This window comes from Oryctolagus cuniculus, chromosome 9, assembly GCF_964237555.1.
Source record: "Oryctolagus cuniculus chromosome 9, mOryCun1.1, whole genome shotgun sequence".
Lineage (NCBI taxonomy): Eukaryota > Metazoa > Chordata > Mammalia > Lagomorpha > Leporidae > Oryctolagus > Oryctolagus cuniculus.
In genome coordinates this window covers 70,814,134-70,839,317 of record NC_091440.1, presented here as the reverse complement: position 1 = coordinate 70,839,317, position 25,184 = coordinate 70,814,134, and the positions used below count along the sequence as shown (strand labels likewise).

At 36.2% G+C, this 25,184-nt stretch overlaps 1 protein-coding gene across 4 annotated transcripts in view; it reads left to right on the top strand.

Moving 5' to 3' along the window:
- The window catches only part of INTS6 (integrator complex subunit 6), a 104,952-nt gene that overhangs the window by 4,606 nt on the left and 75,162 nt on the right, over window positions 1–25,184 (top strand). For all 4 annotated transcript variants that reach the window (XM_051832218.2, XM_051832219.2, XM_051832220.2 and 1 more), the window contains one exon: window positions 16,669–16,758. In XM_051832218.2, coding sequence (XP_051688178.2) covers window positions 16,669–16,758 — 90 coding nt within the window. The remainder of the gene's footprint in view (window positions 1–16,668; window positions 16,759–25,184) is intronic.

The following is a 25,184-nucleotide window of genomic DNA, read 5'->3' as shown; positions in this document are numbered from 1 at the left end:
GAAAGAAGAACAATTCTTGTTCAAAGTTTTCCTCAAGCATTTTGGATAGCCCACTAAAATTTTTTTTACTGATAGAAGTCCCTATAAATATTTAATTTTAAAAATCAATGCCATTTGCTGACATTTCTACAGTCAGGAAACAATGTATAGCCTCTAATCTTTTCCTTTCTAGCACTATCTTATTAAATTGCTTATCATTGCAGATAAATTTGACATTTTTTCACATGTTCAACAGTTTCAAATAATGCTGATCATTTGAGAGTCACCGAAAATCGGAACCAGTATTAGTTTACAAAATTAGTAAATGTATGAATTTTTAGGGCTTTCATTAAAACTTTGTTAAGTATATTTTATTTTCATGTTGTTCCAGATTTTTCTGTTTTTCCCTCGATGTTTTTAACATTATCATTTCTTTCTTTGGAAAGTTAATTTCCATTTTGAATTAGCTGCTAAATCTTGTTCTTGCCTGTAATTTTATTTTGTCACTGGTCTGACTCCACACCCTTACTTGTCAGGATACTAGTAAGGAATAGATTGTTTCAGGACTTAGAATGGTACCGATTTATTAAGTGCCCTTAGTGAAGATAATCCATGACCAGTATCGTAAATGGAGATAAAATGTGCTTAATTTCTTGAGGATTTTCATTGGAAATGGTGACTTTTAGATAGATAAGATCTTGGGGAGAATAACTTTAACAAACTTTATTTTTCAGCATAAAGATGTGTTTATAAATTTAGCAGATACTCCAGGTAGAGTTCTAATATGACTACTTTGTTTTCCCTTAACCCAAGTAGTTCTCATTCAGAACTAAAGTGGTTGAAAATACAGGCTTCTCTTTTAATGTTGGCAGGTGAAGTAGTGAAAACATGATTCCCATTTGGGTTCCCTAAAGCTATCAACTAAGAATTTGGTATTTATTAAGCTATAGACATCTTTTCAAAAGAAAGTAGATTACTAAACCTGGTCATACTGGCCTGACTGTGAACTGGAAACACTGGTGAATAACATTTTGTAAATTTAAGTCCCTTAATTAAAAAAAAAGTTGGAAAAACATGTGACAAAAAAATGTATTAACCAGTTTTATGTGTGTGGGTCAGTAGTGTTAAGATGAGGGGGTCTTCAGAAAGTTTATGGAAAATGTCTGTAATGAAAAAACTATACATAGATTTCAATTTTTTTTGTACAAAAAAATAGGCATCTTTTAATTCCATTTTCCCAGAGACTTTTTAAAGTACCTTTGTATTTTCACATTGTTGTACAGCCAGTATCCAGAATATTTTTGTCTTGCAAAATTGCAACTCTGCACATTAAGTATAGATATTCCTTCCCTCTCTGCCCACCTAGCCCATGGCAGTAACTTTTTGACCACTCTAGATCCCCAACAAAAGTGGAATCATGCCATCCAGTTGGCCTTTCATATTTGCAGGTTCCACATCAATGGATTCAAGCAACTGCGGATAGAAAATATTTGATAAAAAGTTGCGTCTGTACAGATTTTATGCAAAATTTTCCTTGTTATTATTCCCACAATGATTATATATGGAACAGTTAGATGGTATTAGGTATGAAAGTAACTTAAAGATTATTAACTTACATGGAAGGATGTGCATAGGTTGTATGGGCATCCTTGGATTTTGGTATCCATGGTGGAACCTGGAACCCATTCCCACAGACACTGATGACTGTCATTTTGTGACTTGGCTTATTTCACTTAGTTTAGTACCATCAAGGCCCATGTAGTAGCTGTGTCAGATTTTCTTTGTGTTTGAGGCTAAATAAATTATGTTTTATTGTATGTATATACTACATTTTGCTTATCCACTCATCTGTTGATGGTCTCTTTGGTTGCTTCCGCCCCTTGGCCTTTGTGAATAATGCTGCAGTGAACATGGGTGCACAATTTTTTTTTTTTTAAGATTTATTTTATTTATTTGAAAGAGTTACAGAGAGAGGTAGAGGCAGAGAGAGAGGTCTTCCATCCGCTGGTTCACTCCCCAGATGGCCGCAACGGCCGGAGCTGCACTGATCCGAAGCCAGGAGCCAGGAGCTTCTTCTGGGTCTCCCACGTGGGTGCAGGGCACCAAAGACTTGGGCCATCTTCCACTGCTTTCCCAGGCCACAGCAGAGAGCTGGATTGGAAGAGGAGCAGCCGGGACTAGAATCCATCCCATACGGGATGCTGGAGCTTCAGGCCAGGGCTTTAACCTGCTGCGCCTCTGCGCTGGCCCCAGGGGTGCACAAATCTCATTGAGATCCTGCTTTCAGTACTTTCGAATATACACCCCGAAGTGGAGTTCCTGGATGATACACTGATTTTAATTATTTGATGATGTACCATACTGTTTTCCCTAACAGCTACATCACATTCTGACCAACAACACATAAGGGTCACTTTACATCCTTGTCAACACTTTTTTTTTAATTTGAAAGGCAGAATTGCAGAGCAGCAGAGGCAGAGAGAGAAAGGTCTTTCATCCCCTGGTTCACTCCCCAAATGGCCACAACGAGTGGAGCTGGGCAGATCTGAAGCCAGGAGCCAGGAGCTTCTTTTGGATCTCCCATGTGGGTGCAGATACCCAAAGACTTAGGCCATCCTCCACTGCTTTCCCAAGCCATAGCAGAAAGCTGGATCAGAAGTGGAACAACCGAGAACCGGCGTCCATGTGGGATGCCATCACTGCAGGTGGCTTTACCTGCTATGCCACAGTGCCTGCCCCTACTGCTTTTTTTTTTTTTTTAAAGCCATCCTAATGGATGTGAGGTGATAGTTAATTGTGTTTTTATTTTCTCTGAATTATTTATTTTGAACATCTTCATATTTTTTGGCCATATATATACTGCCTTGGGAGAAATGTCTATTCAAGTCCTTTAGTCAGTTTTAAAATGTTTTGTTGATGTTATAAAAATTCTTTTATATCTGAATATTAACTCTTTATCAGATATATTATTTGCATAAATTATCTCCCATTCTCTACATTGCCTATTTTGTTCTGTCTTTTGATACACATAAATTTTTAATTTTGATATAGTCCAATTTACTTTTTTTACCTGTACTTTTGTTGTCAGTCACAAAGTTATTATTAATTTCAGTGTCTCTGGAGTTTTTTTCATATTTTTAAAACGTTTTGTCGTTTTTTGACCTTATGTTTAGGTATTTAACCTGATAGAAATCTAATCAAAATATGAGTTGATATATAACTTCTTCATCACCGTTTGTTGAAGAGCCTGCCCCTTCTCCACTGAACAGTCTTGGCAAGTCCCTGAACTTTTAAGCTACCTAAAAAGTATTTTTGACAATTGATGGATAGAGGACTCTGTAGTCAAACTTAATGTTTTCCTTCCATCTTTGTTAAGAGAAGAGCATTCTGCAGAAATGTGAGAATTGGAATCCCAATCTTGACCTTGCCATTGAATTACCATATAACATTGGGAATTACATTACCACTCTGTACCTCTGCTTCCTATTCCAAATGGGTAGTCAAGAAGTCATTGTACCCTTTAGTAGAGTCGATGAGAGATTTAAGTAGGTTGGCATATTTAAGATGTACTTTACAAAGTGCTCAATAGATACAAAGCATACTTTTTTCCCAAAAGATTAGTTTACTTCTACTTTTGTGTATTTTCAGTTTTATATTTGAAATTCCATTATAAAAATCTAATGGTATTTAAAGCTAATTTTATTAGCATTTTAAGTGTATATTTTGCCTTGGGCTTTTTATTTCATCCTAAGGAAAGTAGATATGAAAGAAAAATAACTAATGTAACTTGATCAAAGTTATACCAGCAATAATTGATAAGCATGGTGTGGTATTTTAGAAGAAATATGTTAAATGATAGCAAACTTTAAAGAACAGGGATGGTGTTTTTAAAAAGACCGATTAAATGAAAACTGGATCTGAATAGTTTACCAGACAAATCAAAAAGTCATTTTTTGCTGGTAACACTGCTGTGACAAAAGCATGTGTTTTAGGATTCTTTCAAATAGGGAGCTCCCCCTGGTGCGTTCAGGGTGAGTTTGGTTTTCAGGGAACCTTTTAGGAGCCCTTCTGTTGGGTGAATCAAAGAATATTTATGTAAGATTTGAGTAAGCTCAGAGTAGCATCAAATGGATATGATTGATTTCCTTTTGAACATTGAATAGTGGCAGTTTAAGTGAAAAATATTTCATGGCTTGAAATTTTTCTTCAGAATACTTGCCATAACATTTCTAAATAATTTTATTCATTAAATACTGGTTTCTAAAGAATTACTATTTCTGGGTTATGATCTTTCAAAAGAAAATGAAAAATAATATTCTAAGGACATTGCATTCTTAATTAAAAACTATCCGAAACAAGTCCTAAGTACAAAAGGCAAAAATAAAAGTTTTATTTTATTTTCATATAAGAGAATGTGAATAATTATGTACTAAATTATATGGAGTAAATTAAAAGACCAGGAACAAATTTAATATTTGAATGAAAGAATTTTTCACTTATTCAAGTATTTTGAATAGACCTAAGGCTATTTGTGATTAGAATAGACTAAAAGAATTGTTGAGCTGTGTTCATGTCTTGGAGTTCTCCAAAGAGATTATATACTATTTTATAATTTGAAATGTTTTCTAAATACTTAAAAGTTGTTTTCAGCCATTATACCCATCACTCAAATCTGTATTCTTAGTAAAATGTCTTTGTATGGTTTTTATATACTAGCCCTGTGTTCCTTTGTTTAAAATTTAAAAAGTAACTTATTTTATTTTTGCTTGCTCTTATTAACATATATAATTTAGACATGGTTGCTAGACTATAAATGAATACTGAATTTTAAAATGAATTTGTCTTGATTTGTTTTTTCCCTGATTTATGTCCCCCAACTTTTTAATTTAGATGTAGTTTAAAATCACAAATTGTAAGTGTGAAGCTTCGTGATTTTTAAAAAGGATTTATTTGCTTAATTTATTTATTTGAAAGTCAGAGTTACAGAGAGAGAGAGAGAGCCAGAGAAGAGAGAGAGGTCTTCCATATAAGGATTCGCTCTCCAAATGTCTGCAATAACCAGAGCTAGGCCAGGCCAAAGCCAGGAGTCTGGAACTCCATCTGGGTTTCCCACAGGAGTGGCAGGGGCCCAAGCATGTGGGCCATCTTCTGCTACTTTGCCAGGATCACAGCAGGAAATTGCTGTGGAAGTGGAGCAGCCTGTGTTTGAACTGGTGTTCATGTGGGATGTCAGCATCGCAGACAGTAGCTTAACCCACTGCTCCACAACGTCAGCCTCAGTGAATTTTTATATATATTCTTGAAGAAAACATTGTAATTTGTATCCATTGACAGAACTTTTCATTAGATTTTCTGTGTTTCACATATTTTATAGAGCTTTAGAATAATGTGATGCTAGAAATTAACTTCATTTTTCATCATTTTATAGGTTGAGAAAGTAAGGCCCAGGAAGGCTAACATACTTATTACTTCATATTTATAAGATATTTTAAATGATTTATTTGTGGAACAGTAGTTACAGATTTTGTTAGTAATTTTTATATTATTTAGGAATAAATTTTATATAGAGATAGAACCAGTAGATCTGAGTTACTTTCTTGAGTTGTGTCTGTAAGTTGTACAATATAAATTCTCTCAATTCCTGTTGAAAAATCAGTCATTTCATTTTGACATTATGTTACAGTTAGCCTTTTTGTAACATTCTATCTAAATGCTGTTTGTTACATTATCAGCCTCTGTTGGATTCCTTCTTCCCCCTTGTTTAGAAAAAAGAGTAAGAATGAGAGCATAGTGGATAGGATTTTCATACATTGTTTTTTAAAGGCCTAGATTCCATTATATGTAGATACTTAGTGTACTTTTTGATTGTGTATTTCATAATTAACATTTCTGATAATAGTTTACTTTTCCAATGTAGTATGCCAGCTAATGTTAGGACTATAGATCATAACTTTTCATCTGGACAGTTTTACACTTAGTTAACTACCATGTTTTTCTTTGACTTAAAGAAGTTTTTGAAAATTTTTGAGCATTATAGCTAACGATTCAGAAAACTCTGGCTCAATTTATGAATTCTTAATCTACGTATGCCAAGATATATAACCTCTCAGCTTCAGTTTCCCCATTAGGAAAATAAAAGATAGGATGTATCTTGCAGGATGGTGGTGAAGATTTAGTGATATGTAACAGTTTATTGTTGTAACACAACCTGTTATCCTTTTGGTGAATTTCTGTTTGAATTTTAAGTATTGAAATTATAGGTACAGAGTTTTTTTGTATCCTGCTGTTTTTATTTTTGAACAAGCAGTGGTGATATTCAAAGAACTGCTTTCTTAAAGAACTAGCTATGCTTGGCCCTGCCACTCACCAACCTATGATGTTTTGATAAGTCCTTTAACCTCTCTGAGGTTCAAGTTTCTCATCCTTAATTTTCGAAGGATTTTGAAATACTAATTGTGAATCACCCAGCACAGTGCCTGTCATCTGGTAAGATTCAGGTGTAGATGACCGCCATCCCAATATTGTGGTAAACACTTACAGGCTAAAAGCTTTCTGATCTGAAACTTTATACAAAAAATGGTAAAATTGTCCCGTAACCTGACATGTATCTTTGAGAAGCAGCTAGCATAGCTGTGCAGTGGTTTAGCTGAAGTAAAATTTCTTGTCATGGAGCACGTGGTGGTTTTGGCTTTGAATTGAAGCTCTGAAGATGGCTCTGAAAATTCTTTTTTTTTTTTTTAATGTTTTTGATTTTCAAAGAAAGAAATGTTTTAACTTGATATATAGAGAAGAGCCCATTTCTAGGACTTTATATGTTTTAGAATTCAAGTTGGTGATGGCTGTAATGGGGTGGATATAGGGGAAGATGTTCCTGTACAGAAGAAAGGTCAAATGTAAAAGGTATGATCTTTCTTATAATTTGTCTTGTAGATATATGTGGGGAAAAATATAATAGGATTAGCCTGAGAAAGCTGTTTTATATGAAGATATTTCTTTTTTTTTAGGTCATCTGTGCTTTGAAATTTGATTATTAGTATATTGAGAGAGAATTGTATCTGAAACATGTTAACCTAAAAATCTTGTAAGAAGATTCCTTTTAACAAAAGGACAAATTTATGTTAATCTTGAGATTAGTGTTAACAAATGTATTCTAGTCCTATCTATATACTATTTAAAAAAAATAAAAAACATTTGTTTGAAAGGCAGAGTTAGAGAGAGGGAGAGACAGATCTTTATCTGCTGTTTGACTCTTCAAATGGCCACAACACTCTGGGCTGTGCCAGGCCAAAAGCCAGGAGCCAGGAACTCCATCCTGGCCTCGCACATAGGTGACAGGGGCCCATGTAAGTGGGCCATCATCTGCTCCTTTTTCCAGGCACATTAGCAGGACTCTGATCAGAAGCGGAATAGCCAGGACTTGAACTGGCACTCCCATAATGTAATGCATGCAGGTGTTCCAAGCAGTGGCTTAACCAGCTTTGCCATGAAGTCCCTGCCTCTTTCTAACTTTATTTATTTGAAAGGCAGGGTAACTGATGAGATTTTTTTTTAAAACTATGCCTTAAAACAGTATGCCATTTTAACATTTTTCCATCCATTAGTTTTGCCCAATTAAAATGTAGGACTCGGCCGGCGCCGCGGCTCACTAGGCTAATCCTCCGCCTAGCGGCGCCGGCACACCGGGTTCTAGTCCCGGTCGGGGCGCCGGATTCTGTCCCGGTTGCCCCTCTTCCAGGCCAGCTCTCTGCTGTGACCAGGCAGTGCAGAGGAGGATGGCCCAAGTTTTTGGGCCCTGCACCCCATGGGAGACCAGGAGAAGCACCTGGCGCCTGCCATCGGATCAGCGCAGTGCGCCGGCCATTGGAGGGTGAACCAACGGCAAAAGGAAGACCTTTCTCTCTCTCTATCTCACTGTCCGCTCTGCCTGTCAAAAAAAAAAAAGTAGGACTCGTGATGAAGGTCCTTGGAAGAATATCATCTACAAAACTTTATTGTTTATGAAAACAGTTCTGAATATGTGATAAAAAGAAGTTGTAATGTTAATTATTCGGTGATACATTTTATAATTAGTACATAACAGGACTGATTCTGGCATATTAAAGGAAAACTTCTCTGTCTCAAAACTAGTGCCCCTGGTTAGTTATTAGAAAATATCAACAAAGTTTTGTGATTATTCTGGGATTTCAACAGTGGAAACTTCCAAATGGAATTTTGAAAGGATTCAAAACAATGGATTGTTTTACATAAGGAGTTGAAGATGATTAGGTATGCAGTGTGCCGTGAAAGGTTTGGCTGCATGAGGCTGTCTCCAAGACACAAGGTACAGTCCTTCATCAGTCCTTAGTAAAATGATGTCTTGGTGGCCTCTGACACTGCCTGAGTTGTGATAGTTCTTGGTCATTTATGTACTTTGGCGCGTAATAATGAATAAAAAATTTGATATTACTTGTACAGTTTTCTCAAACCAGTTAAGTTAGAAAACCTGAGAATGCATCCAGATGATTGGGCCTAAATGAGGTAATAAAAAGAATAAGAGGTTTTTATTTTAAATCTTACAGGAATCCAGAATGAGTAATGTCTTATCCCAAACTGGATTATATTGAGTGCAAATCCTAATGTAAAATGGTAATTTGTCATGTCCTAATGAGGTAAAGTAATATTCTGAAACATGTAGTGATTCTGTACAGTCATCCATATTTGCTTCTTGGAGCATATTTCTAAGGTAAAATCATTGCTGAATTTGTATATATAGTTAGGAAGCCTTAACAAAGTGTTTAAAGGATGAAGCCCAATATTATATGCTTAGATTTTTGTTTCTCAAAATGTCATCTGTTTTGAAAATTTAAAATCTGTAAACATTTGGGAAGGTATTTAGCACAAATATCACTTAATGTTTGAATCAGAATCTAACAAGAATTGATTCCTGGAACTTTTACTCAAGTCTGTAAACTTAGTGGATTTACAGGAACTTAAGGTATTCCTTAAAAATCTTACTGAATTGAGTTACTATCAATTCTTTGTTAGAAAACTAAAAATCCACATTTACTTTTATTTTTATGAAGCAAAATCCCTGAAATTAATCTTGTATTTGTCTTACCAAATTAAATTAAGGTAGGCCTTCAACCAACACAAGTGGGTAATAATACACTGTCAGTTTTCTCAAGTTCTTTTCATGAATTATTACTATTTGGTTTATTATTTAATTCAAATTCTAGGATAGTATTCCTTAGTCATTTTATTAGAATATATAAGATTGCCTCCCTGTACTTTTGCTCAAGTCTTATTCCATGTGGTTTTAATGCTATTATATTTTTAATATAAGGAATTATTACATGTTTAAATAAAAGAATTGATATACAATTGTATAATGAAATTAATAGAAATTCTCGTATTTTAGGGTAGATCTTTTTTTTCTTTAAGATTTATTTTTTATTTGAAAGAGTTACACAGAGAAGGAGAGGCAGAGAGAGGTCGAAAGGTCGCAAGGTCTTCCATCGCTTGTTCACTCCTCAGTTGGCCACAACGGCTGGAACTGCGCCTTCGAAGCCAGGAGCCAGGAGCTTCTTCTGGGTCTCCCATGAGGATGCAGGGGCCCAAGGACTGGGCCATCTTCTACTGCTTTCCCAGGCCACAGCAGAGAGCTGGATTGGAAGTGGAGCAGCCGAGACAAACTGGCGCCCATATGGGATGCCGGCACTGCAAGCGGCAGCTTTACCCACTACACCACAGCTCTGGCCCCTTTCGGGTGGGGTGGATCTTAAACGTTTTCTATGGTTACAGATTTAATGTATCTTAAAATACTGGGTTTTTATTCACTAGCAGATTTTTTAAAGTTTTATTTTGGCATATCAAGCACATTTTCATTTTAGAGAATAGTTGTTTTGAATATATAATAAAAGTCTTTGGTTAAAAAGAGTTGAAGCTTTATAAAAAGTTATCCAGTTGCTCACTTACATTCTTCAGAGGCAATGCATGCGTGGTTCACCAGCTTCTAATATATCCTTCAGAGATGTTTTATGTATAAGTCAAAGGTATTATTTTAAAAGCAATTTCTTTTTAAGATTTATTTATTTGAAAATCAGAGTTACACAGAGAGAAGAGAGGCAGAGAGAGAGACAAAGAGGTCTTCCATCTGCTGGTTCACTCCCCAGTTGACTGCAATGGCCGGAGCTGTGCCAATCCGAAGCCAGGTGCCAGGAGCTTCTTCTGGGTCTCCCACATGGGTGCAGGGGCCCAAGGACTTGGGCCTTCCTCTACTGCTTTCCTAGGCCATAGCAGAGAGCTGGATCGGAAGTAGCAGCAGGCTCTCGCTTCAGGCCAGGATGTTAACCCACTATGCCACAGAGCCGGCCTCCAAAAGGATTGATTTCTTAAGATGAATATTTTAAAGTTTGACATCAAAAGATCAACCACACCATTTGAAATTTTAACAGTAAAAGTAGTATTGCTGAATTCTAAAACAAACAAAATTTCCAATTCTCACTTTGGAATATTGACTTTAATGTAGATTTGTCAGGCCTTTAATGACTTCAATAATTATATTTTGTTTAGAATGTTTAATAGTGTGTTCACCCCCTAATTTAATGAACTGCCTTAAATACCTTAAAAAATTAACAGTATTAATAATGTGAATAGACAAATATAACTAGCACATCAAAACTATAATTTCTTAGATCTTATTTTTGAGGATTAATGGAAATGGAACTGATTAGAGGAAAAGATATGATCTAAGAAATCATCTGGTTGTCTTGCTTTGAAAAGTATGAATTAAAAGAAGCTTCTTCAATTTATATAGTAGTAACTGTTACTATTGGTAATTTTATCACTAATAAGTTTTTGGATATGAATTGGATCTTATTTGTGCAATTTTAGAACTAAGCTTAAAGTAGGAGAACATTTTTATATTTTGTAGTTTAATACTAGCTTTATGGAATCTGAATTTTGACAAATTATATCACCAAATATCAGGAAATGTTTCTAAATGAATATGAGATAGTTTCTCCTATCGTATAGCCACATATATTGGTAGAGGAAAGTGGGTAGATAATACACATTTCATTTCTTTAAGATTTTTACTGTCTATGTAGATCCTACAAAGATAATAATGAAGGGAACCTAGAGATGATCTAGTCTAGTAGTGTAACCATTAGGAGGTTTTAAACAACAGTCCTCTGACATGCTTGTCCAGTATATGTGTAAGTGTTGTACTTATCTCTTAAGGTGACCTTTTTCATCTTTTGGCTTGTTGTGTTGCTGGTTTTTATTTGAATCTGAAGTTTTGTATTGAAGAAAGCACAAAGTATTATCTATTTTTTTTGTTTTTTACTTGGTGCTAATCTGTGGCCTAGGGATATATATTTTAATGTCTAATTTGTTAAATTCTGTTGACCATCACTTTTCTAGAATATAGTAAAACACATGACCAGTATAAAACATATGTATAACTGAAAGTTATGTGATAGGAGAGCCAGAGAGCTAACTCTTGGTGCACTTTTCTCTTTAGTAGAAGTCTTAAGCCATGGGAAAATTGTAGTGCCCATAGGTGCTTAACTGTGCTTTACAGATTATTCAAAGAACTGGCACACGTGGTGGAATGCCTTGGCACTGGAAGAAAAACAAGTTTTACTGAATGCTCAGGGCTGCTCTCCCTTTGTTTCAGATTAGTTATGGCCTCTTAAGGGTGCAGTAAGAGTCCTAGGCTCCCCTCCCCATTTTCATTTTCTTGAGTAGAAACAGTCTTGAATCTGGAATGTAGATTAGCTTATATTTGGGGAAAATTACCTTCTGTTTACATTTTCAAAGTAACTTGTTTTAATATTGAGAAACTTTTTTTGTAAATAAGTGAGTGAGGTGGACAATATCTGCTTACCTTAATTTAAATTTTCTCACTGAGATTTTATGCCTTAATTGAATTAGCATCATGGTAATCAATTGATGAGAGAATGATAATAGGAAATCTTAAGTGAAGTGAGTTTTTACTCTATAATACTGTGTGGCAATATTCCTTTACTTAAGGCTTTTGGCCAACACTGAAATCAGATTTTTCTAAATGGAAAAAATTTCCCATTAGGAAATAGCTCTAGATGCAGAACATGTTTTACAACTATTTTGCATTATATTTTTTAGGGATATGTTTGGATTTCTTTATGCTAAGAATCACTGGTCTGACAGTGAAGCTTGTGAGTTTATTCTGCCAGTGACAAAAGTAAACTTCTAGTCCCTCTACTGGCTGCCTTTGATGTAGCAGCACTTTTTTTTTTTTAATTAAAAAAATTTAATTAGAAAGTATATAGCTTACTATAAATTATGATAAAGACTTTGTAACTTTTTGACAAGGTGAATATCGAGGAAACTTCTAGTGCATTGGCCCTACATCAAGTGACTTTAAACACATACTCAGAATAAAAATTTATAAAGTAATTGCGCTTTTTTTTCTTTTTTTTTTTCAAAGCTGTTTAGTTTATTCTCATGAACACTCTGGCGGTTAGTATTTCACTGTGAACTGAACTGGCAGTTCGCAATCAGGCCTGGGGGAGGGGGCGAAGCGGGGGTTGGGTGGGTGTGGAGGCAGCTGGTCTCTTGGGAAAAGGGGCTTGGTGGAGGGAGTGGAGGTAGGGATGGGCCCTGCAGTCTTTTTTTTGTTTGTTTTTAATATTGATTAATATATTTAAAAAATGGTAGAAAATCATGGAACAGAAAACCACCTATTAGAGGGACTGTCAGTCCTATTATAGGTACTTTTACTGCAGATAGAATATATTAAGAAAACTAATTGGTTGTTACTGCCATGCATTATTTGGTGAATATTACACAGTCAGGTTGCTGTAGAATTGTGTCCAAGAGAATTCTGGGGCTACCTAGACAGCCGTTTAGATGAAGAAAGGCTGTGTGATTTTGAATCGACAGTCTTATTTAGGTTCTGGTGTGTGTAGTTAACAGCATTTAATCTCCCTGAATGTGTTACCTCACCAAGCTTTTTATGGTCAAATGAAATAATGTTGAGTGCTTTATTGTTAAGAATCTGATCATTATAGTAATTTCAAACACGGCCTCTACAGATGGTATTATGTGTAAAACTCTAGTATAAAGTTTCAACTTAAAAGTTTTGTTTTATTGTCTTAAGAAAAGGTAACTTTGATTCTAGTGTTCAAATTTAGATTAAATAATCTGAATAATTCAGACTCTGCTATGTTTTAATACATTTTAACTTGATCTGTATGCATTTTATTTTATTATTTTAGATTTATTTATTTATTTGAAAGGCAGGCAGAGTCAGAGAGGGAGATGATCTGTCCACTTCCCAAATGGCCACAATGGCTGGAGCTGAGCTGATCTGAAGCCAGGAGCCAGGAGCTTCTGAATCTCCTACGTGGGTGCAGGGGCCCAAGCACTTGGACCATCTTCCATTACCTTCTCAGGCGTGTTAGCAGGGAGTGGAGCAGCTGGGATTCAAACTGGTGTCCATATGGGATGCTGACACTGTGGGCGGTAGCTTTACCTGCTATACCATAGCACCAGCCCCTGCATTATGATTTTTTAAAATGTGTGTACAGCTGTCCCTCAGTAGTCATGGGGAATTGGTTCCAGGACCCCTGCAGTTACCAGACCTGTGGATGTTCAAGTCCCTTAAATAAAATGTTGTGTTTATGTAAACCTACACATACACTCCCATATACTTTAAATCATCTCTAGATTATTTATACTACCTCATGTTAAAATGCTATATAAATAAGTTGTTGTACTGTATTGTTTAGGGCATAATTATAGGAAAAAAGGTCTGTACTTGTTTAGTATAGACTCAATTCTTTTTTCCAAATCTTTCCAATCTGTGATTGTTTTAGTTTGTGGGTTCAGTATCCATGGATGGGGACAGCCAACTGCATTAGTTTATAGTTATCATCATCCATAAAGGTCTAATATGGTAAGTTTTTTAAATTATAATTATTATTATTCTGAAAAATAATTCTCAATGTGCTTATACAGGAATAAGAATTGGATGAATGTCAAGGCTTTTGGTCAGAAAATCTGACTTTGATTTAGGGTAAAAAGAAGTTATACAGAAGACCCTACTATAAATATTTGATCCTTCCTTGGGGACTTTAAAGAGCTTTGTTGATTTGTTTTTGAGAGGCAACCAGTCAACAAAAATAGTTTTATTTTAAGATTAGGAGCAAGATAAAATTATTTAGAAGATATTTGATATTTTGGTTGTTCCCTCTTGTCAGTTTTTGGGCTAAAATGTTATTGTAGAGACCGAGGAAGAAGATAATTACTATAAGTACATATGTTTATTATACATAAGAGTAGAGATGATCTATCATGTACCTAACACAATGCCTGATTTAAAATAGCCACTCAATAAATAATTGAATAGCTAATATGAATGTGTGGTCAGTAGATAGTGGGTAGACATCAGAAGGAGGCAGTGCTCCTTTAAATACCATTGTAGCCCAACAGATTTGTGAATTGCTACGTGTGGAGTTTGGTGAATGCTCATTTACACTGTGATAAAGGTTTCATGAATGTATATTATTTAATTTTTTATAATTTATTTTTTTAAACATTTAGTTTTATTTATTTGAAAGCGTTACAGAGAGAGGTAGAGCCAGAGGAAGAGAGAGAGGTCTTCCATTCTTCTGGTTCACTCCCCAAATGACCACAACGCCCATATTGGATGCTGGTGCTGCAGGCTGGGGCTTTAATCCACTGTGCCACAGCGCTGGCCCATATTTATTTAATTTAAAATTTGAAAGCTACCACTATTAGAATTTAGAGAAGAAAGGAGCTGTTACTGAGGGCCTGGGTAACCCAGTGAAGTCTTCATGCAAGAAGAGAAAGACTTAAACTAATCTTTAAAGAATGAGTAAGAATTGGATAGGTTGTGAGCATGGAAAAGGAAAAGCATTTTAGCATGTTTCTAGTTTCATGGAAAGACCTAAATTATTAGAGGCTATTCATTTTGGGGGTAATGGCATAAGGCAAAATAGTATAATGTAATGTTTCCTAAAATGCATTCCATTTAACATGTTGCAGAGAGGAAGATAGGATAAAAAGTCATGTTTTCTTCCTATGATACTCTTGTGACCTCTTAATGCTGCAATATGCTCAAAATCTTCTAGATTATATCCAACATATTTTAAGTTCATTTGACTAAAGTAAATATACTTTCCATTAAGTTGTATGGCTAGGTCAAAACATTTAATTTGGGTGTGGGTGGATAGTGGAGCAGTTATAAGTCGCAGCTTGGGGTGTCTGCATCCCTTATTGTAGTGTCTAGGTTTGAGTCCTGGCTCTACTTCTGATTCAGCTTCCTGCTAAAGCACACCTTGAGAGGCAGCAGATGATAGAGCCAGTCCTTGGCTTCCTGCAACCCATGTGGGGGCCCAGGATCGATGTCCCAGCTCCTGACCAGCCTAACCCCAGCCTTGTTTATTGTAAGCATTTGAGGAAAATCTCTTTCAAATAAGTAAACAGAAAAGCAAAACAAAACAAAAATCCCGAAACATTTACTCTACATGATGATTAAATTGTATTTACGTACTTAGTATGAATTCAATAAATATATACTATAATACACTAGGAATTTGGAATTTTATAAATGTAAGACAAAGGCTATAGAATCATAGAATATTATATACATGTAATTCTACGTTGTTATTCTAAGCGTAGCTTGTGGACATTAGCGTCTACTAGCCTGTGGTCGTGTTAGAAATGCAGAATCTAAGTCTCCATCCCAGACTTCTGAATCAGAAACTGTATGTTATCAAGATCTCCAGGAGATTCATATTTACATTAAAATTATATATTGTTCTATATCATGTCCAAAAAAACTTCATTTACTATTTGCTGCCATTAGCAGCAGAGAGTTTGATACCTTTGATTTCAAGCATAAAGTTTATGCTCTTGACATTTCTACCCTTTGGTCTTAGTTTTGTCTTATTGTTACATAGGATGTCACTTGAAACTGATCATAGTACTTAGTTCGGGTGGGTCAGAGAGCTCAATGAACTGAAGTTTTACAAAGCTTATGTGTAGAATCGTTGAGAGCTCTGTGCCATTGTGTTCTTTGTTGTTTAGTGTTCTTCCCAGTCATTTTCTTTTGGTTACTATTCTTAATTTTTAACTTTTCATCTTGGATAATTATTAAATTTTGCAAAGTTTATTGTAGCCCTAGTATTGCCATGAAGTTAACTTTTGTAGTTTTTCCACCCATATACATAATTACTTACTTAGACATTTTGTTTAGAGTTGAAGATCGTGGTAATATTGCCTTCCTCTTTAAGAAAGTTTCTCAGAAAATAGTCTTTTATTTAATGTAATTTGTAGTACCTAAAAAAGTCTAATTAGAATTGAACTATTAGAGTCTCTTAATAAATTAAAAAGTGCTTTTAGGTATATTAATATAAATGTTTATTGTAAAAATTAAATGTGAAATTAAAATAATATAAAAATATATAAAGAAATTAATCCACTCAATCCTGCTTCTTCAGAGTTAACCATTTTAGTTTTTCTGAACCGGTTTTTAAATAAGCAGGTATATATTATGTGTAAAATTTTTTAACAGGAAGGGAGTATATGCTGTGTTCTGAGAATTGACTCCTACTAAAAAGAAATTAAGCCAGTGTCTGAATCCTAATAGTATCAATGTGTGTTTTTTTTTTTTTTGTTTTTTTTTTTTTTTTACTTTAGGGAAGAAACCCTTTTTTCTTGGAGCCAGCAATAATTATCACAATTACTGATGGGAGCAAGTTGACTACTACCAGTGGAGTACAGGAAGAGGTAAGTTTGCTTATATCTCACGGAATATGCAGATGCAGATGAAAAAATCTTTATTTGTGTAAGCAAAGTAGGATATTGAACACCCTGAATAGGTTCTCTCTTTGATTATTTGATGTAGTCCAGAATCTGTCTCTTGGGATCCATTTACTTTTTTTGTTTAAAGGGGTAGCCTCCATATGTTCTTATATAGGAATCCCTTCTGTGAAATTTTTTGTATGTCCTCTATTACATGCTTGCTTATGGAGTTTATATGAGGGGGACAGTGTTAGTACATTATTGTATATTTTAGTAAAATGAATTTTTATTTTAGGTTTTAAAAAATGGAAACAGCATTCTAATAATTTCTTTCCATATTTCAGTAGATTATCATGTGCATTCTACTGTGGGCCCCCAAGACAGCCATGCAGCAAACCCAAGAGTGGGTTAAGACAGGAGAAGTAATGACTTTTGAGCATTTTTATTTATCTAAGTAAAATACAGTATAAATAATTTATAGCTCCCCCTACGTGTTTTCTCCCAGCATACATTTTATGGAGATGTTGTGTGTGGTGTAGTAGGAGGGTGAATGCAAGTTTTTTATTTTTAATTTTAACTTTAAGGTGTTTTTATTGTAGTATTCAAACTGATTTTGGACACTATTTAATTTTTAATATTACTGATGTAGAAAGATGATTGCTTAGACTATTATTTTTACTGTTTGCATTTGCTTTAGAATCTTAATTTTTAATTCCTGTGACTTTCATAAGGGTTTGATTAAATGGGAAAAGTATAGATTTTAATGTCATTTGTGTGACATTGTGTAATGTAAATAGGACTTGGAATCAGGACACATGGTTCAGTGACTTTTCTGGCAGTAGATTTTTGTACCATTCACCTAAATTCCCTAAGTTTCTGTTCTTATCCATGAAATAAAGGTAATAATTTTGGCTTACTTTTAAGGTTCTTGGATGTCTGAATTGAAATAATGAATATGCAAGTACGTGGTAGACTGTAAAGAAAAATACGTAGTATTTTGCTCTGTCATGAGGTATTAGAACCAGTAGAGAACTATGATTTCCTTATCTTGATTTGGGGAAGTGAGCTAGAGTTGTTTTGTGTGAGCCATTGTTATTAAAGGGAATTCAGGATATAAGCTGAAAAGTTCAGGTGGATTATATACTGTGTACTTAGTAGCCTTGGAACACTCCATAGCTGAACTTAATGGGTTTTGGACTTTCTTAGTCTTAACTGACATGTAGAGCCAGTTATGGTTCTGGCACTATCAGGAATAGATAGACATTGAATTATATATGTAAATAAGCAATAGAAATGCCACTTTAAATTTGAAACTTCCATGGTGATTTTTCCCTCTAAATAGAACTCATGGTAATTAACATCTTCATTCAGTTTTGTTTTGTATACATTAGAAGTCTTTTGATTATTTTGTCTTTATCCTGAATGGTTTCAGTTGAAAAGTTACTTCTGTTTTCTGTTGTGAAATATTCTTCACATGTGAGGTTATCCATTCAAGATGCTTAGTCTACTGCCTTTGAAATGTTGTTTAGGCTACAGTATATTTTGTTGCCATATATCTGGATCTGGATTGTAAAATTTGTTTTGTAGGATCTCCTTTATCTTAAAATCTCTTGAAATATATATGTATATTAGAATTGCTTACTCCTCTTCTAGGTCCTTCCTTGGAAAGGATATTGGAGAAATGTACCTATGTGTTTGCTAGCAAGATTAGGAAGATTTTCCTGTGGGCAAGGATCTTTTACTTTTATCTTCTACAATATTTAGCATAGTCCAGAGAACATATTTATATTTTTTAAAAATATTAAATATAGGTGTGGTTGAGTTGAATGTGATAGTCATAGTCATCAAGTTCAAAATTGATTATTGTTACTTTTTTATGAAGTAGAAGGATCATTTGTTTTAAGGAGAGGTTTATTTTCATTATGAATGGAACGTACTCCTCTGAGTTATTTTGGTATTAAAGTGAGGGAGTATCTTTAGATTCATTTTTTGGGTGGCAGTTTGCAAATGTACCCCAGATGTGTATGTTGATGAAGTTTAATTTTTGCTAAAATGTGGAAAAATGTTGCAAAGTACTCACCCAAGTAGTTGAATTATGTTATTCATTTTTTAAAACCCCTTTCAGTTCATAGAAAAACAAAGATTTTCTTTTGTATGTGTACGTATACATGTTTATGAGTGCTATATATGATCAATATTGTTGTAGTTTCTACTAAGGAATAATAAGCAGAATTTTGCTTTTATATCTTCTCTTCCGATCTCCTAACCTTTGCCTTGCCAGAACATTAGGGATGTGTATATATAATTCATGGGTGACTGTGTGGCGGCTGTTGGTGTGACCTATTACTATTTATGGAGTGGTATGTTCTACCCGTATGACACTTTGCTCAACAGTCGTGTCATCTGACGTGATATATTAACTGTTCTGTTAGTGCTGTTTTTTCAGGAATAAGTATTCCTGCTGCTTTAAAATCATTCTTTGAGCATATGAGGAAATATAAAGCTAATGTAGTCTTTTTTTTAAAGATTTATTTATTTATTATTCAAAAGTCAGAGTTACAGAGAGAGAGAGAAGGAGAGGCAAAGAGAGAGAGAGAAGTCTTCCATCCGCTGGTTCACTCCCCAGATGGCCACAACGGCCGGAGCTGTGCCGATCCAAAACTAGGAGCCAGGAGCTTCTTCCGGGTCTCCCATGCGAGTACAGGGGCCCGAGCACTTGGACTATCTCCTACTGTTTTCTCAGGCCATAGCAGGGAGCTGGATTGGAAGTGAAGCAGCCTAGACTCGAACTGGCACCATATGGGATGCCAGCACTACAGCAGGCGGCTTTACCCGCTATACCATAGCACTATATCATAGTGCCTGCTAATTTAGTCTTACCTTTTATTTTACAAATGAGGAAATTGAGATCCAGAGAGAAAAAGGGATTTGCTTAGGGATAGTGTTTGTTATTGCCAATATTCAGATTAGAATTTAAATTCCAAGACATCCCAGCCCCTTCAAGACTAGTGCCTTTTTCCTGATATGCGCACTGCCTCTTCATTTCATTTCATCTTTGTGTGTTCTTAAAACTTACTTTCTATTTACCTGAATTCTTGCTTGTCAACTTAATCTTTGTGTACAAGTGTAATACAGGTATTCTGTTTTTTATTCATTCGGTGTTCCATGCATGACTTCTGACCAGAGCGTTTTTAGAATAACAAAGATGAACAAGGTGGATTTCTGGTTCTCAAAAGTTCACAGTCTTATAAGGAATAGCATGTTAAGCAGTTTTATGAGTAATAAAGTAGATATTTACTAAGCATTGGTAGTTGATTCTTAAGTGGTAGGGAAGGATTTACATTATCTATCTTTTTAAAAAATATTTATTTCTTTATTTGAAAGGCAGAGTTAAAGAGAGGCAGAGAGAGAGGTCTTCCATCCCCTGGTTTACTTCCTAGATGTCCTCAATAGCCAGAGCTGTGCTGATCTGAAGCTGGGAGCTTCTTCCAGGTCTCCCATCTAGGTGCAGGGACCCAAGGACTTGGGCCATCTTCTGCTGATTTCCCAGGCCATAGTGGAGAGCTGGGTCGGAAGTAGAGCAGCTAGGACTTGAACCAGTGCCCATATGGAATGCTGGCACTGGAGGCGGAAGTTTTACCCACTATGCCATAGTGCTGGCCCCTATTAACTATCTTATGTATGTGTCAAATCCTATGTCATGTGAACTTTTACAGTATAATTTAATTTAATTAACCAAATCCAAGGACCATATGGGTGATTTGATATAGGATGTGATTGATAGCTTATGTCTCTGAAAATGATAAAGAAACCTTGTTTAAAGTTGTTTCGAGCCTAGAAAATAGGTAATGGAAAAATTTGATGTCCTGTTGTCCTTCAGTTGGCTAATTACATACAGGCCAAAATGATCTAATTTTGTATAACTTTTTTGTCAAAGGAATCTAGGAAAATCCTGTGACAGCTTATCACTTAGAAATGTGTTAGGAATTAGGAGAAAAGAGTAATAGAAGTTGTATAATGGGTGAAAATCCTGAGCTGTGTATAATTTTACTTTAATTCATGACTTTAATTATCTTCTTGGGCCTCCTTTAATAAAAGTCTGGGTTATTTTCTGATGTTTCTAGTGTAGCATTTTGGAATAACTGTTTAGGACTTCTTCTGATCTTTTGGGTTGGAAATTATTTTTTTCATTTTTTAAAAAATGTAGCTATTTTATAAAACTGTAATATTTTTATTTACAGGGAGTGAATTAGATATGACTTTGAATTCTAAAACATAAGAAAACTATACTGCTTACCTTTCTAAGTAGTTATCTTTGATGTTAAACATACATGTGGCCAAATGCTCATAGGTACTATTCATTATGTTATATTACTGATAGCTCAAATGTTTTGGTAGAGTCACCCAAATTATATTACTTATTGAAAATATTATGGTTTTTATTTCCTGCAGAGATCATCTCTAGTACTACTTTGCAATGGAAAACTATTCAGTACTATGATTCCAAAACAGGTGGCTAACTATATTGCTCAATAAAGTGGCTCAGAAGAAATCCTGCCAGTACCTTCTTAGTGTTGAATGACATTCCCAGGATAGTGTAGCAGCTATTTTTCTCTTCCTTGAAAGTGCTAAGAGTAGTATTATCTTTCAAATATTGAGATTTCCAAATGCTGAAGAGGCCTTCTGTACCTCTTTATCAATATTATGATTGCCCTGGAGGCTAATGTTTTAGAGAAGGTGTTTGCAAACTAAACCATTGATTTTTGGTGATAACAGTTTTGCTTTCTTACTAGCTTTCCCAGCTTTTTATGGCCAACTAGGACAACTACTTTTATAACTTCTGGGGGTCAGATATTCAGTAAGGAATGTGTTTCTTTTTTTTTTTTTTTTTTTTTTTTTTGACAGGCAGAGTGGATAGTGAGAGAGAGACAGAGAGAAAGGTCTTCCCTTTGCCGTTGGTTCACCCTCCAATGGCCGCCATGGCTGGCGTGCTGTAGCCAGTGCACCGCGCTGATCCGAAGGCAGGAGCCAGGTGCTTCTCCTGGTCTCCCATGGGGTGCAGGGCCCAAGCACTTGGGCCATCCTCCACTGCACTCCCTGGCCACAGCAGAGAGCTGGCCTGGAAGAGGGGCAACCGGGACTAGAACCCAGTGTGCCGGTGCCACAAGGTGGAGGATTAGCCTATTGAGCCGCGGCGCCGGCCAGGAATGTGTTTCTTTATAGAAACCAGGTAGGTGCTGAAAAGGTTGTACATTGGGATTTATATTTCAGTTTGTAGGTCCTCAGAAGTTGAGACAAAGGTTTAATCTCTGAGTTGTAGATTGGTATTGGTGATTTTTTTATGGATCATTTTAGGCAATGTAAATGGCAAGGATCTATAATTATGCCTTGTATTATCGATTAATGATTAAAAGATAACTGGAATTTTTTCCTCTTTAAAAAATTGATACATAAGTATACGTATTCATGGAGCACAGATGATTTTGTTTTTAAAGATTTATTTATTTATTTGAAAGCTAAAATTACAAAGAGGCAGAGGTGCAGCAAGAGAAAGAGAGAGATCCTCCATCCACTGGCTCACTCCCCAAAGGGCTACAATGGCTGGAGCTGTGCTGATCCAAAGTCAGACATTTATCATTTCTTTGTGTTGGGGACATTCAAAGTCTTTTCTTCCCTTTATTTTGGGATATATAAGAAATTATTGCTAACTGTAGTCACTCTACTGTGCTATAGAATATTAAAGCTTATTCCTCTTACCTAACTAGTTGTACCTGATAACTGGCCTCTCCCTTTCCTAGCCTCTGGTGTCCTCTATTCTAGTCTTTTGCTTCCACATGTGAGTGAGAACACACAGTAGGTAGTCTTTCTGTGTCTGGCTCATTTTGCTTAACATAGTGTCCTCCAGTTCCATCCATCTTGCGGCAAAGTCATTCTTTTTACAAAATGACTGAATAATTATTTGTGTACATATATCACATTTTATCCATTTATCTGTTGATGGATACCTTCACAAACTTTTTAAATCTGAGTACTGCATTGTGGCATAGCAGGTTAATCTGCTGTTTTTAACTCTGGCCTCCCATATTCAAGTTCTGGTTCAAGTACCAACTGCTCTGCTTTCTATACAGCTTCCTGGCAATGTGCCTTGGAAGGCAGTGGGTAGTGGTCCAAGTGCGTGAGTCTCTGCCACCTACGTGGGAGGCTGCGATGGCATTCTCAGCCCCTAGCTTCAGCTTGGCCCAGTCCTGGCTGTTGCAAGCATTTGGTCAGTGAACCAGAGGTAGATTAATTCAGCAACAATGTTCCCTGTGATACATAGTGATATTGTCTGTGTATGAGAATAGTGACTGCCCCATGCACTTACATTTAGGTTCTTTATGTTCTAAACTGGGGGCACAAAGAAGGAATTAGGCAAGGCCCTTGCCTCTAAACATGACATTCTTGAAGACAGGGAAGTAATAAGCATTCATAACACGTTGGGGTAAATCTTGTGGAAGAAATGAACAGAAAGTTCTGAAAGAGCATGAAGAAAGAAGCTAAGATTTGAGGGGATGGTAAGGAATAGAGCCATTTCGTGAAGAGGGACCAGTATGTGAAAGTACTAAGACATGAACACAACGTATGAGGAGATTCTAAATTGTATGTCAGGAGTATGGGAAATATAGGTGGGAGGAATGGGTGATTGAAATACAGTAGAAGACATAATATCACCATAATGAGATAGGACTTAATTCTGTTAACATGTGCAGGGGAAGTGTGGAAGATTTTAGGTAGGTGAGTGACATGGTCAATTTTGTATTTAGTAAGGTTATTCTGCTAGCAAGGTGAAAAAAGATGGATTGAAGGTGGTAAGATGGGAAGAACAAGCCTGTAACAGCCCAGGGAAAACATGGAGAATGCCCAAAATAAACCAGCAGTGAACAGAAAGCCAGAAATCTGAGCGATTTGATAGATATGCTAGGCAGGCTTTCAAAATGGCAGGTAAAGTAGCAGGGAAAAAAAAAGTATTTCACAAGCATACTTGGACTTCAGAGGGTTCTGTGAATTTGCCAAAATCATATCTAAGTACTCTTTATCTGTCTTCATGCATATTTTTCTGATAAAAGCCTGGGATCAAGTCTCACTCTAGTCTGATCCAGGTTTCCATCTTGGATGTCTGTGTGAATGTTGGTAGTATTAACTGAGACATGGTAAAGTAGGAAAAAGGAAGTTATTAATGAAATATTTATTTTTTAAAGAGATATCTTCTGTCTGCTGGTTCACTCCCCAAATGGCCACTGTGGCCCAGGCTGGGCCAGGCCAAAGCCCAGAGCCTAGAACTACATCTGGGTGTACCACATGGGTGGCAGGGGCCCAAGAACTTGGACAATGTTTGTCTGCCTTCTCAGGGATATTAGCAGGAAGCTGGATCAAAAATGAAGCAGCCAGGACACGAACTGGCACTCATGGGATGCTGGGATTGCTTAACTCCCTGTGCCACAGTGATGGTCCCGATAGAGTATTATTACGATTAGAGTAAGGCTGTAGCTCAGAGACTTTTTTTTTTTTTTTTTGACAGACAGAGTTAGAGAGACAGAGAGAAAGGTCTTCCTTTTCCATTGGTTCACCCCCCAAATGGCTGTTATGGCCAGCGCGCTGCGCCAGTCCGAAGCCAGGAGCCAGGTGCTTCCTCCTGGTCTCCCATGTGGGTGCAGGGCCCAAGCATTTGGGCCATCTTCCACTGCACTCCCGGGCCACAGCAGAGAGCTGGCCTGGAAGAGGGGCAACCGGGACAGAATCTGGCGCCCCAACCGGGACTAGAACCCGGTGTGCTGGCGCCGCAGGCGGAGGATTAGCCAAGTGAGCAGCGGCGCCGGCTGAGACTTTTTCTTGCCTTTTATTTTTTTTCCCCTCCCTCCCTCCCACCTCCCCCTCCCCGCTCCTGAATGGCCCTGGAGGGAGCCTTTATTTATTTATTTATTTATTTATTTATTTATTTATTTATTTATTTTAAAGATTTATTTATTGAAAGGCAAAGTTACAGAGAGGCAGAGGCAGAGAGATAAGCTTCCATCCACTGGTTCACTCCCCAAATGGCCACAAACAAGAGCCAGGAGCTTCTTCCAGGTATCCCATGCGGGTGTAGGGGCCCAAACACTTGGACTATCTTCTATTGTTTTCCCAGGCTATAACAGAGAGCTGGATTGGAAGTGGAGTAGCTGGTACTCATATGGAATGCTGGCACTGCAGGTGGCAGCTTTACCTGTTATACCATGGTGCTGGCCCCTTTCTTGCCCTTTTGTATTGTTTCTTAGGAAAGTAACTTTGTAGGTTAAATAAACATTAAGCATCCTATTTATTCATCAGCTTTTTCAATTTTTTTAAAAAATGTAAGGATATTATGATGTGAACATTTAAAATTGTTTATTTCA